The sequence below is a fragment of the Cyprinus carpio genome, chromosome A22 (assembly GCF_018340385.1).
Source record: "Cyprinus carpio isolate SPL01 chromosome A22, ASM1834038v1, whole genome shotgun sequence".
NCBI lineage: Eukaryota > Metazoa > Chordata > Actinopteri > Cypriniformes > Cyprinidae > Cyprinus > Cyprinus carpio.
Genome location: NC_056593.1, coordinates 7,318,468 through 7,333,757, shown reverse-complemented (window position 1 = coordinate 7,333,757; position 15,290 = coordinate 7,318,468). Strand labels below are relative to the sequence as shown.

General features: G+C 34.7%; 1 protein-coding gene across 1 annotated transcript in view; it reads left to right on the top strand.

The window, feature by feature from the left end:
• Window positions 1-15,290, top strand: part of lrp1ba (low density lipoprotein receptor-related protein 1Ba) — a 223,854-nt gene that overhangs the window by 89,442 nt on the left and 119,122 nt on the right. The window contains 9 exon segments of the mRNA XM_042712307.1: window positions 191-271; window positions 688-852; window positions 960-1,142; window positions 3,489-3,689; window positions 8,319-8,564; window positions 9,932-10,129; window positions 10,984-11,188; window positions 11,491-11,655; window positions 13,364-13,608. Of these exon segments, the coding sequence (XP_042568241.1) occupies window positions 191-271; window positions 688-852; window positions 960-1,142; window positions 3,489-3,689; window positions 8,319-8,564; window positions 9,932-10,129; window positions 10,984-11,188; window positions 11,491-11,655; window positions 13,364-13,608 (1,689 nt within the window).

The window sequence follows — 15,290 nt, the reverse complement described above, 5'->3', positions numbered from 1 at the left end:
AAACCCTGCATTTGTTTTTCTTGGCGGTGAAGAGTTGTTAGTCGAAGGCGTAATCTAAGCTTTTATTATTCTGTTCGCATTTTCTTCTGGCATAGGCTCAACGTTGACTTGTGGAGTTGAGTAAAGTTGGAAGGGGAGTGTCCTTTGCCATTCACTGCGTTGATTTTGTTGTTGTTCTTGTCCTCCATAGATTTCCCAACTTGTGAACCGCTGACCCAGTTCGGCTGTACTAATGGGAGATGCATCAGTGTGAAATGGCACTGTGATTCCGGTGAGCTAAAGTGAATGCAGATCTGAATGGATTTTTTATTTTTATTTTTATTTTTTTTGATCAGAATGATAATAATTAGGTTATAGATTTAAATTTCTTCTACTCTTATTTTAATTTTATTTTTCTTTTTCTTTCTTTGTCTGTTTTTTTTTTTTTGATTTATTTCTCTCTCTCCTCTCTCTCTCTCTCTCTCTCTCTCTCCTCTCTCTCCGCTCTCTCTCTTCTCTCTACTCTCTCTCTAACTCTCTCAACTTTTCTCTCTCCCTCTCTCCCTCTCTCTCTCTCTCCTCCAGTCTTCTCTCTCATCTGAGGGATTCCTTCTCTCTCTCTCTCTCCCCGTCTCTCTCTCTCTCTCTCTCCGTCTCTCTCTCTCTCTCCGTCTCTCTCTCTCTCTCTGTCTCTCTCTCTCTCTCTAGAGGATGACTGTGGGGATGGCAGTGATGAGGTGGGCTGCGTTCATGCCTGTTCGGTGGCTCAGTTTCAGTGCTCCAGTGGGAAATGCATCCCTGAGCACTGGATGTGTGACGGGGACAATGACTGCGGTGACCTCAGCGACGAGAACGCCACCTGCTCCAGGACAGGTGCTCATGATCGCACAAAACACAGGAAAATTTGACCTAAAACTGAGTCTTCCACCTTGAAGACCTTGACTAAAACTTGCATCACCAAGACTCTTTCCTTCCATCAGCGCTCTCCGCCGTTAGCGACTGCAGCGAGAAAGAGTTCCACTGCCGTGGTGACGGCACCTGCGTTCCCGAAATATGGCGCTGCGATGGAGACAAAGACTGTGAGGACGGTAGCGATGAATTTGCCTGTGAGGGAGCCAAGAGAATGTGTGACCCCAAGGCAAAGTTCACCTGCAAGGTCTCAGGTAGAAAGCAACATCCATTACATAGTCACATTATCACATTACATAATCAAGTTTCATCCTTTGGGAAATTCTCTATAACGTCATCACTGGGTGAAGAGGCTCGTAAATATGATCATTAATCGATTGATTGTAGCCTGGGGTGGCATGATGAATAAGCACTCATTCAAATTTTATTGCATTACTGTTATTCCACTGAAAATGGGACTGTGATGTGAAAAGTCACTTCCAGAAGGCCATTGATTATTGCTTTGCTTCCCTCTAGACTGAATTGATCATGTTTAAGATGCATCGTTTTGTTCTGATTAAGGCAGATGGGGAATATTTTATTTCCCTTGTGAGTCAGGTTACGGTAGAATTGTATTTGTGTTTGTGTGTGTTAGTGGGTAAAAGTGTGTGTGTGAATTGATCTGCGATGCTGAACTTCAAAAGTTAGAGGTTGGAAAATGGAGTATTTGCCAGGGAAAAAAAGAGACCTACTTCAATTTGTGATGTAATATACATAAGGGCTGTCAATCAACTAAAATGCGTAATTAAAATAATTACATAATATAAAGTTTAAGTAAACAAATTAATGGCAGGTAATTAAGTATACATGGGTATTTTTCCCAAATAAAGTGGTTTCTTGGTCTTAGTCTCACAAACATGTCTATTTAAATAACCAAATGCAATTAATTAACAATTAATCAAATTTAAATAGATATTTGCTTGAAAAAACAACAACAACAAAAAAATACATCCAAATACATCCCTGCTGAAGAAACACCTAAAACCAGCCTGGTTGGGAGACCAACTCTTTTAACTCTTTTTCTTTTCTTTTCTTTTTTTTTCAGCAGGGATTGCATTATTGTACCCCCCAAACCTGCTGGAATCATCTTAAACCAGCCTAAACTTAGCTGGTCTCTCAGGCTTGTATAATTACAAAATTATTAATAAAAAATAATAACGTGTATTTGAATTTTTGCTTACAAAAAAAGGTATCAAACAAAGCTAAATTAAAGACATTGCATTACTGTACCCAAGCCTGCTGAAAACATCTTAAACCAGCCTAAACTGGTTTCCTGTCTTAGCTGGTCTCTCAGGCTAGTCTCTTAGCTGGTTTTAGAGAGGTTTTGGGCACTTATTATCCTGGAAGACCAGCTAGCTGTCTAGCTAACACCAGCTTGACTTAAGTTGGAAGATTAGCTAGAAAAGCTAAATACCAACATAGGTTGGTTTATAAGCAGTTTTTTTCCCCCAGCAAGAAGTAAATATATTTTATGTCCATATCATTAATCATAAGCCTATCTCTAGCCTAAAGAAAACATCCTATGGAACGTCTCCTTATTCATTCTGTGTTGCCTGCTCTCGCTAAGTGCCCTCAGTAGCAACTTAATAGCATGTTTACATTAGCAATTTAAAGCACATAACAGTTTCACATTCGAGGTGTCACTGTGTGTAATTTATGCTGTGGAACAAAACCTGGAAGTCACAATGCTCATTTTATTCTTAAATCTAAAACCGCTGTTGTTCAGCCATTAGAAATCCCTGAGTGGAGCTGTTAGCGAAAGTGCTAATTCACTCCCAGGTTATAGGGCTGCAAATTGAACAGCTAGAAACTATAGAACAGTTGTCAGAATGTTTTAGTGCCTTGGACCTTTCATAAACATGGAGGAGATTTAAATTTGAGCCTTTTTAATCTAGCCTGGAGATAAATTCAGGTAGTACAGAGACCTAGCTAAACAAAGTTTCTGTAAAACCCAAAGTAAAGTGAATTAAAATCTGATAAAGCGAAGTCTTGGTGAAAGTTTAATGAACATGAAGACACTATTTGGTCTTGGAAGATACAGAAAAGTAATTTATGTACTCATCGCCCTGTTTCACCTTCTTAAAGGACTTGTCTGGAGAGATGATGGGGGAGCTGATGATGTTTTGTCTTATTCTCATATAAGAGAAAAAGAGATATAGACAAATTAGTTTGTTTAGTTCAGTATTAAGTTAAGAAGTGATGATGAATTCCGTATGAAAATGTACAGAGAAACTCATGCCTCACATTTAATTGGAGAAAAGGGTATTTAAATAAATACATAATAAAAAGTGGCAATGAAACTGTCAGTCCAAACGTTAACCGCTAACAAAGATTATGTACCCCATTATTGCTAATGATACAGCAAACACCAAGGACCAAAAAGCACTGTGAAACTGTATGTAGCCCTATGGGAAATTATATGCCGTGTCTCAGATATGCTAGAGTGTTTTGGTTAAAGAAAAAGTGTGCAAAAAAGCAGATATCTTTGTAGAGCAATGACGCAGAGAGTTAATGATGTTAAAAAAAAGTCATTTGTAATGCATTTGTTTTCTCATGCATAGGGAAATGCATTAGTAAGGACTGGGTGTGTGACGGAGACATCGACTGCGAGGACCAATCGGATGAGGAGGGGTGTGAAGTGTCCGTCTGTAAGGCTCCGAAGTTTCCCTGCGGCAATGACACGTCTGTGTGCCTCCCGCCAGAGCGAATCTGTAACGGTTGGAGGGACTGCGCGGACCATTCCGACGAGGGACCATACTGTGGTGAGTCATAGAATGTTGGTTGCTAGTGAATACTTATGGTGATATAAGGTTTAATGTGATGTAGACGCATTTTTAACTTAAAAAACAAACAAACAAACAAACAAACAAACAAAAAACCCTCAATAAACCTTAATTTTGACTTATGTTTTTTAGCATAATTATGGTTAATATTCAAGATGTAATAATGTAATAGTATTAAATTTTTTGCATTAATATATTATTATTTGATTTTGTGATTTATTATTATTATTTGAGATAGTAATTAATATTGTTATTACATAATAAAATATATTAAATTATGTATTTTAGTTTATTAATAATAATAATAATAATAATAATAATAATAATAATAATAATAGTAATAAATATTAGTATCTTGCTTCTCAAGAAAAGTTATTTGGTTTATCTCAATGCTTATTTTATCTATTTTTTTTTTACTAAAAAAAAAAAAAAAAAAAAAACTCAAATGTCTTATTTATTTATATTTTTCTCTCTGGAAGTGCTGTCATTTTCTCTCAATTTCATTTTTTTTTCTCTTCTTTTTTCCAAAAACAATTTTAAGTTAAATTTTACTTTATCTTAATTAAAGTATTTAAAATATTTTTATCTTAAATAAAAATGATAAAGCATAATACTCTATGCATTCTATTATAATGCAAAACTCTTTTATTTTATGGACTCCCAAATAATGTACTGTATGTATATGTTACTTTAGTCATTATTTGATGTCAAATAAATTGATTTGATCCTTTTTTTTTTTTGTGGCAAGTGTACAATGTGTGTGTGCATGTGTTCTCACACAGTGATTTCGGATGCTGTGTGTGGCTCTTTGGGGATTGGAGGATTTTAGTGAGTGTGTATTAAGGTTCATTTAGGAAAGCTTTAGAGAGAGATCTCTTCCCTCAGGTGAGATGAGGTAGTGCTGGAATATCAGCTTAGAGCCAATTACATCTGTCGGCTCCTCCTCTCTCTCCCTCTCTCTCTCTCTCTCTCACACACACACACACACACACACACACACTTTCTCCTCCAGACTGATTAAAGTTGGAGAGCACGCTGAAAACTGTCCTCTGAGGATTTGTGAGAGAAGAGAAAGAGACTCTGTATGGTCTTTTTTGTTGCGGTTAGTGAAGAGACTGACTGAAGAGAGACTATATTATATAATATATATGTATAATATGATATATATATATATATATATTGTATATATGATATATATATATATATATTATTCACCATCTAGTTGTGAATCACCTTATTTTTGATTCAAAATATGAATCAAATGAAGAATGGCACAACAAATTCAATATCTCTCATACACCCCAGTCATATGACATTTAGCTGAAATATCATCAGAGACTGGTTCCGTGTCAGTCAGAGAGGAAATTTGACTGAGAATTTATTTCCTCCTTTCCTCCAAAATAATTAGGTTTTGTTCAGACAGGCAGCAAAAATCCAACCCAAATCGGTTTAATTGTTTGTAGCAAAAACCGCATGGAATCTGATTTTGACAAACCAAATCAATATGTGGTTTAAAATCTGATTAAAATCCAGTGTGTTTCAGATCAGATCAGGTTTTGTTTTCGGAGTTCTGGACATGACTTCCGTGATGTACGGCTAAAGCTATAGTGTTAAACACTCACAAAAAGTGTCTTCAGCTGAATTCCCTCTTTTATGCATACATGTGTTGTTCTCTTTGTCATGAATAGTGAATGAGCAAAGGAGCGAGCCGCTTTGAACAGCGTGTGCCAAATCTTCTCTTTCTACAATGACAGCTTCTTTTGTATGTATCTTAGCGCAAGTCATCACTATGGCAACTATGCAGATGCCACATTTTGAGTACACTAAATGTGCTGAGTATCTTAACAAATGGATCAGATTTGTTAAATATATAATTGTTGTTTATACACATATTTTACTTTTTTTTCAATTATTTATTCATTTGTTCCAATATATACACATCCTTTAAAATAATTTTATTGAAAGCAATAATTAACTTTTTTTCCCCTGAGATTTTCTTAAATTAAGTTAATTTCTTAACCATTTGTAAATTCTGTTGAATACATTAATAAAATGAAAGGAAAAATTTTAACACCGTAAATATATTGTGCATATAAATATAAACAAAAACTTTTATTTTGGATGCAATTAATTGCGATTAATCATTTGACAGCACTAATCTTAATAAAATTTTACTTCTCGAAAATAAATAAATATGTATAATTATACAATTATATAAATTATACAATTAATTTATTTATTTTGTTTACTTTTTTCTTTGTAATAAACTTAATTCAATTTATAAAATTTTACTTCTCGAAAATAAAATTATTTCATTTATTTATTCTATTCTATTCTATTCTATTCTATTCTATTCTATTCTATTCTGTTCTGTTCTGTTCTGTTCTGTTCTGTTCTGTTCTATTATCAATGGCCTTTAATAAAACAATAGTGTAACTTGTGTTAACACTGCATTGAAAAGCTGTAGCCCGAATCCAAGCAAGCACAGGTTCAGCGGGCCTAAAAAGAGCATTTTACGTCGCATTTCAGTCTAATGTCCCTGTTGATTTTTAAAAGGGCCAATCAAATCCCCATTAACTTTAAGCACACTCTCAATTTCCTGCTAAAATATCTTGGACGTGACAATGAAAGCTGGACTGAACCCAAATCCTGCAAAGCCGTTGGCAGAGATGAATGCACTTGTCCTGGTCAAGATAAATACAAAATCGTCAAAACCCAATGGTCTAGAAACATAGCAAAAGTTTTCTGAGTTAGATAAATATTGTTTAAAACAGACCTGGCCTGCACGTAATAGGACTAATCATGATGAATGAGCCTCCAGATCACGTTCCCAGATTTGTTGAGTGAATCTTGGAGAGAAATAGGTCACCATTTTTTGTTCTTTGTTAGTATGCAACTCAGATGCTTTAACCAGATCGTCAGTGCTTAGGCTTAGCTGGTTCTTTACTTTATATGTCTATATAACTATCAACAGATCTTTCCTGATCTCACTGGGCGTTGCAAGGGTTTTTGCCCTGCGGCTGCTTTTCTCAGTGCTACAGATGGCGTGTGAATGGACCTGCTGGCCTTTGCTATGCTATGAATTGTGAATTATTGTTTGTTATTTGTTATAACTTGATGAGATCTGACATAGAGCTGGACAGCCTTGGATGCCTAGAAAAATCTATCATCTCTCCAGTGTTGGGGAAAGTTAATTAAAAAATTTTTGCATTACAAAATTGCACTACTCCAAGAAAAAGTAACTAATTCCATCCATCTTTCTTAAATCTTTGTGTATGAATCCTGAATTTTAAATTAAGACTTCAAGGTCTTCAATCAAACAACAACATGATAAAACCAAGATGATAAAGTGAGATTTTGTATATACATATATCAGCCTTGAACTGAATTTTGAAGTGACTCTCAGTCCAAAAAAGATCCATTATTCCCGTTAAAACTTTTTAATTTTACTGTATTAGTAACTTCGCTCAGACCTCACGACTCCTCAATGCCTCCGATTTTACTCAAGCTTGATTGAATGTACTTTCACTTGCCTTTTTATACCTTTTACGAGCTCTTTTTCCCTCATCAATGTTCCATTTCTGTTCCCCACATCTCTTCTGCCTGTGCTTTGTTGTTTCCATTTGAGTGTCTAGCACATTTTTATTCACTCCACAACTCCACCAATATGACTGCCTTGAGGTTTATGGATACATTATCCTCTGTCAGTGCTAGACGCTTCATTTAAACCTTGAAACCACTTGCTGTTCAAGGCAGTGTTACCTTGAATCCCTCTGTGGCCTCAGTTTTTGATGGAAGATCAAACCAATGTATTTCTTATAGTCGCTGCATAATTACTTGGGATTAATATTTTAGCATAAAATTACTAAATAGTCACTGTCCTGCTAAAGCAAAGAGTTTAAAAAGTTTTTTTTTGGTTGTTATATAACCTTTCTATGCCTCAAAATTTTATCCCATGAGCTTGATTTTTAATGTTCATTTAAAAGAGATTGTTTTCCCTCCAAGTGCAAACCCATTCGTCACAAATGTAGACTTTATCATCACTAGGCGCGTTTCCATTACAAATTTGCGCAAAACTTTGCCAATATTTTATAAATGACGATAAAAAAGTATTGCGAAATGACGGCGTTTCCATTAACCGAACATTTCCATTAAAACATATTTTTTGCCACGTTTCCATTAGGCGTATTTTCAATTCACAATTTCAATTTGCGCAATTTGAAGGGTAATGGAAATGTGCCTACTGTTAGAAATAACATTATTGTGCTCATTACCCAAGAGGGAGGCTGCTATATTCTGCTAGTTGACAACTTTAGCTAATACTTAAAAACGTTTTTCCATTTAGCATCTCATCATGGGACCACTTCAGTGACGTACCATCACATTTCTCCGTCCAAACCTACAGTCTTCACCCATAAATCACATTCAAGTGATACTAAGGGTGGAAAGAGCTTGGAGTTCAGTGCCTCTGAGCTGTCATTAGAAGAAAAACTAAGAAGAACAGATATCCTGGAGCAGCATACCTGCCGCCTCAGTGTTCGGAAGTGACAATTTCGGCCATTCTTTCTGACAGTAACCCCCTTCGCCTGCTTTTTTTCTCCATCTCAGATGAGTGTTCGGTGAGGAAGGGCGGCTGCAGTCACGAGTGCTCAGTGGCGCCGGGTAAAGGGGTTGTGTGTTCCTGTCCGGCCGGGTTCCAGCTGGGTTCGGATGGCCGGACGTGCGAAGTCCTGGATTACTGTACCAAGCACCTACGCTGCAGCCAAGTGTGTGAACAACACAAGAATACTGTGAAATGCTCCTGCTATCCAGGCTGGAGTCTTGGACCCGATGGAGACAGCTGTTATAATACAGGTAAACAGTAGCATGATGATTCTTGGATGGCCTGTGGTTAACAATCTGAATTTTTCACATGGAAATTAGAGGTTCAATCTCAAACAGGGTTAAATCCAGATTACAGTCCAAACCGCAAGGCAATTAACCTCAAGGGAACCAAATGACCCTTAATTTCTGTGCTGTAAATAACACAGATAAATGGCTGCAAGATGACAAGCAAGATAATTGGTGACTCAGTTCATATTTATTAATATTTACTTTCGGAGAGAGGACTGTGCAGTCAGTTTTAAGGTGTAAAATGCATCTGTGATATGTATGCATTTCATTTTAGCGGTTTGACTTTACAAGACAACAAAAGCGGGCTGGGAATTATTAGAGAGTTCAGACTCCTGCGCACTTTATGTGAGTGGAGAGGAAGATATGTGCAAAGAGCACTCAGTAACATGTTTTAATAAAAAGAAAAACAAGCTTTCACTGAAACACACAGCTCAGTTTTCAGATCTGTCAGAATGCGTTTAGTTTTTGTCCGAACTGAAACCGCCAGCTATAAATCATATTGCAGTCCACAGAAGGTTTCCTTTTCAGTCTCAGTCTTACAGAGATGTGTGCCGCATAACATTTTTGCTTTATTCATAGCTTGGAACATTTTATTTAAAGATTATTATTATTATTATTATTATTATTATTATTATTATTATTATTATTATTATTATTATTATTAATTGATATTTTAATATTTTTTATTAATACTTTTCAAATTTCTTTTTTCGGTTTCATTTGAAATCAATTTAATTTGTTTCATTTTTATCAACTCAATATAATTGAATTTGTAATTTACTAAATATATGTTTATTTTATTAAATAAGGCTTTTTTACATTTTATTTTAACATCTCAGCATGTAGATTTTTTTTTTTTTTTTTTTTTTTTGACCAACTAGTCAGTGTTAAATGTTAATGTTGCATAACTTTTTTGGACTGTTTTCTTTTTTCACTTTACAGATTGCTATATACAGATTATTCTTATTCTTATTCTTATTCTTATTCTTATTCTTATTCTTATTCTTTAATTCAGTGTTTTATTTATTTTTAAACATTTTATTTTTAAGTTATTTTATATAGCGATTTTATTTTAGCATTTTGAAATTCTTTGGTAATGTTTCTAAACAATGTTTCACTTAACAGATAAAATTGATCTTTTTGTCAATTTCACATTTAGTGATTTAGTCTACCAATTTATTTAATTTACTAACAATTTATTTTAAAACAAATTCCTAAAATCCACACAAAGTCCAACAAGTCAACGTTAAACTTGCTTGAACATTTTCACAGTCCTATGCTGCATGCATTCTTGTTCTCTTTACCGATTGTTTTCTGTCTTTTTGTAGATCCTTTTGAGGCTTTCATCATTTTTTCCATCAGACACGAAATTCGCCGCATCAACCTGCAAAGGGGCGACTACAGCCTGTTGGTCCCCGGGCTCAGGAACACCATCGCTTTGGATTTCCATTTCAGCCAGAGCCTGCTGTATTGGACCGATGTCGTAGAGGACAAAATTTACCGTGGGAAGTTGTCAGAGGGCGGTGGTATGATTAACATTTTTTTTTTTTTTTTACATAATTAATGACAGTGTTAATATTTATGACTTGGTTATACCATACAGACTATAATATGATTCAGTGGAATTTACAGTGCATACTGGAACTGAAAACTGCAGAATTGAAGGGAAAAAAAGAGTTTGTGTCAAGGAATTAGTTTGGAAGAAAGTACTTTTGGGTGCAACCTCCTGCTTCTCCTGTTTCCTCACATAATGTGTTTTCCTTGCCTGTCACTCCAGTACTGGTGGAAACATGAATGTGTCAAAAATATTTTATAAATATTGTCAAATCTAGCATTTACTACAAGTTACATTCAGTCCAGGAGGTTTTCAAAGTGCTGTGAACAGCTGATACTGTTGACAAAATAATTGAGGTAGTCATTATATATATATATATATATATATATATATATATATATATATATATATATATATATATATATATATATATATATATATATATGATTTATTTTATTGCATTATTATAAATATATATATATATATTTTTTTTCATTATTTAATGCTATTTTAATTTTATTTTATTAATATTTAAGGAGTGACTGATACCCCTTTATTTTAATAAAATTATTATTCTTTTTTTAATTAAATGTACATTTATGTTAAGTGATGTACAGTATGTGTCCTATTGTATTTAAAAAGATCAAGGTAAATGTTTTGTTCCATTTCTCACAAATCATGATTCTTATTCTTCTTATTATTTTTCACCATATTGTGAAGATATTTTTTTATAGCTCTGTTTTACACTTAAAAAGTCAGTCTACAAACTAACAACCTAATAACCATTTATTTCCTTTAAAATAACCCAGTTTGTTGTCCCGGTAGGTGTTTCGTCAATCGAGGTGGTGGTCCAGCATGGTCTAGCCACTCCAGAAGGCCTTGCTGTTGATTGGATAGCGGGAAATCTCTACTGGATTGACAGTAACCTGGACCAGATTGAGGTTTCCAAACTAAATGGCGAATTACGAACCACCCTCATCGCGGGGGGTATGGAACACCCTCGGGCCATTGCTGTGGACCCCGGCCAGGGGTACGTTTCTTAATCCAGTTAAAGAAAATAACAGCAAAGCACCAGTTTTCCAATTACTTCATAGCTTTAATGAACAACTTCAGTGATTGATAGCTCCATTCGGTGGTTTGCGAATCGTAATGAACCCATCTAATCACCCATAAAGGAGTTTTTAAATGATTTGCAGTAGGGATATTACCATGAAATTGGGCCATTACACATTCTTACCTGTTTGTAATTGCACTAATGCTAATGCTTTTAATTTAACCCTCGTTTGAAAGTTGTTTAAGGTAGATTTTAACATAGAGTTTTGTCGTCAACAGTGCCTTGTTCTGGACCGATTGGGACGCCACATTTCCTCGCATCGAAGGTGCTTCCATGAGCGGGAAACGGCGACATGTGGTTTTCAGGGACATGGACTCCGGCGCTTGGCCCAACGGACTGACCTTGGACCACATGGAGAGCAGGATAATTTGGACAGACGCCCGGTAAGAAGCACGCAAGCACTCTTCAGTTGGGTTTTTGAACATTCTTTCACAAGAAAAGACCGTTAGGGAATGTTTTGGATGGAAACGAGAGGGTGGAATTGGGAATAAGCTCGGATTCAGTCGTTTGTAACAAATTCAAGCGCTCGTTTGGTTGAATGATTGATGTGTTTTTGTACCGGTTCAAATTCGAGATCCACCTCTGCTGGCAATGAAATGAAAGGCCGACAAAGATATGCTGTTACTATTGATTATAATTCTGCCCATCAATTATTTTTTCGTATTTACCAAAGCAGTGGCGTAGCAATTTTGCTGTCTTGACACATTCATAAACTCTCACCTTGAATTTCTCAAAGCAATGATTTAATTGCTCTTGTGCCCGGTGGCTCCAAATGCACCACAAATTAATATTCAGATAATGAGATTCTTGGACTTTATGAAGAATCTGATCAATTCTCTGCTTTCGATTACCTCATTTTTGTCTCTGCTATATTCAGATCACACATCTCTCTTTCTCTCTCAGTCTGTCAATAGAATTTCTTTCTTTTTTTCTCTCTCTCTCAGCTGTGTCTCATCATTAAGGCATCTGTGCACTTTAAAGACTTTCTTGCAAACTATTTTGACTTTTTTAGACTGAATACTCCCATTTATTTAGAGTAAATGGTCTTTGTAGTTAAATGTAGAATATGTTCATGTATTGTTATATATATTCATTTATTGTATACATTTTTATTTTACTTCAAGCAAACTTTGATTTATTTTGAAACTATTTGGTTGATGTCAGAGGATTTGTTAATTTTTATTTGACTCAGTTCAGGCTGATTTCATTTGATTCAGTTTTGATTTTCAGTTAATTGAAATGTTCTAATTCAGAGTTAAACAATACAAATTTGTTTTGTTTTAGATTGACTCAGGTTGAGTTGACTCGCAGAAGTTCAGTTAAATTATTTGTCATAATTAAGATAATTTATGAAGAAGGTTTATTTTAAGATCTTTTAAATTTCTATTTAATTAATTTATATTTAAGTTCAAATTGATTCATTTCAGGATGATTTGATTTGATTTTTTATTTTTATTTTTTGTTCATTTAATGAAATTGATTCATTTCAGGATGATTTGATTTGATTTGGCAATTCAGAGTTAAACAAGATTTGTTTGATTTGATTGAGTTAAAGTCAGGTTGGTTTGACTCAACTCAGTCACTAAATTGTTGTAATTTAGAGTTCAAGATTTATTAAGTTAGATTTGATTTGAAACAACTTTTGTTAATTGAATTGTCATAATTCAGAATCAAACAAGATAAAGTAAGGTTTGATTCAGTTTGATTCAGGTTGATTTGACTCAGCTAAGTTCAGCAAATTGATTTGTTTTAATTTAGAGTTAAACGAAATTGAGTTTGATTTAATTCAGATCAGGTTGTTCTGATTTGATCTGACTAATGTTTTATTTTGTTTAGTGGTTTTATTTAATGTAGATTTGATTCAGCTCAGTTCACTTAATTGTAATTACTTGTTTTTAATTCTGAATTTGCCTCAATTCAGTTAATTGAACTGATGTAAATCAACATAAAAAAACGAGATTGAATATATTTGGTTCAGTTTTGTATTGTGTAGAAATGTGTATTAAGAAAGTGAATAAGGTGGATTGCATTTCATGGTGACTTTAAAATACTCTAATGATGATAATGAGAGAATTATTTGGCCTTCCTCAGATCTGACGCTATATACTCTGCTCTATATGACGGCACGGGGATGATTGAAATTCTTCGAGGCCATGAGTTCCTCTCTCACCCCTTCGCTGTGTCTCTATTTGGAGGGAACGTCTATTGGACCGACTGGAGGACCAACACTTTGACCAAAGCCAACAAATGGACCGGAGCCAATGTAACTGTGATCCAAAAAACTAGCGCCCAACCCTTCGACCTGGAGATATACCATCCTAGCAGGCAGCCACAAAGTAAGAAACTGTCTCGCTGTCAATTAAAACTGTCTGGAGGGACTTTAAAAGAGATGATGATTTGAAGGTTCCAACAGAACATAATGAGAGAAATCTCTAGATTGAGTGATGTTGGATTAACAGCATACAGTGACCCAGTTTTGGCACATTCCCGTTTCTCACTAGAAGATTTTAGGTACTAATTGGCTGCAAAGCTGTCTCGTCAAGAACTCCCCTGATTCCCATCAAGAATTCCCATCATTTCTGAAACATGAAACAGACAGTCAAACACTACAAGGTCACAATTCTCTTCTTAATTTCCTACTAAAAACTAAATGCACTTTCAATTAGACCCAAAAGACTTACCAAAACAGAAACAAATTAATGTTTTATTTTTGAGTTCTTTTGTGATTGTATTGTAGTTTAGTTTAGTTTAGTTTAGTTTAGTTTAGTTTAGTTTAGTTTAGTCAGAACCAAAATACGTACCAAATCAGAAACAAAAGAATGCTTTATTTTTTAGTTCTTTTGAGAAATATGTTTATTTTATTAACATATATTAAAAATATTAATATATATTTTTAGTTTATTTATAAAAAAAGAAAAAAGATCTAAGACCACTTTTCCATACAAAAAGCTGTGTATTGGTATTTTACTATTAGTATTATTATTATTATTTAAATTCCAAATAAATGAAAATGCTACAAAAATATATTAAATTATAATAAAGTAGTTATAGAAATGTAATAATTTTGTTATGATTTATTTCATTTTTGTTTGTTTTGCATTTTCTGAAAAGCAGTTATAAGGTTGCTATGGTGTTTTTGCTGGTTGCTAGGGTGTATTCGGTTGTTGTTTGCTGGCCTAAGTCAAAAGAACCACCCCTAATGACCTCTGGGTAATTTCAGTTCAGTCAACACTGAACATGCGCTTGAAATCTATTCCTCCTTCTGTAACCCTCTTTTAATTGGCCTAATAGAATTTGTTCACCATTTGGGCAATAAAGTACAAAAGAAGAGCCAAAAAGCATCCCATAAATAAAACAAAATTGAATCAGCCCGTGATGGCTGTCCAGCATCTTTTCCCCTGGGTGTACATCTGCCAGATGCGGAAAAATCAGCCTTCTGTCAACACATCTAGCTTGGCATCATCCACCAAAGCTAAATTACACCCTTAATGGTGCTAAGAGGTTCTTAGTTAACTCATGACTCCAGCTAAACACTTATAATGGGCTGGCGGAAACATTCACGGAGTGTTCCAGATAGTGATTGGCAGCTATAAACCTAGAGTATGGATGGAGTTATACGCCGCACAGATGTGTGAAGGATCTTTGTGAGATTGTGAGTCTGGTTTTTCATGTTCTGATCAAAATTGCTTTGAAGTTCAACCTTCAACTATATACAGTCCTTAAAAATGAGGATGAAAGTTGATGAAAGTAAACTCTTGAGTAAATAATTTTTAGAATTGTATATTTAGACTCGTCGTCACTTGCTTTGAACCAGGTTGTTTTGAAATTTACAGGCTACTTTAGAAATGGGTGTTTTGATGCCAAAAGTGTGATCTTGAGCTTTTAGATTGAAACATTTATGATCGTTTTTCTAAATGTCTTTTTTCTCCTGCTCTTTGCTGCGTTTGTCCTGTGGCTTGATTTTACTTTGTTTTTGATTTTGTTTAGTGCTGATAATTTGTGCTTTTATGTTTTGCAT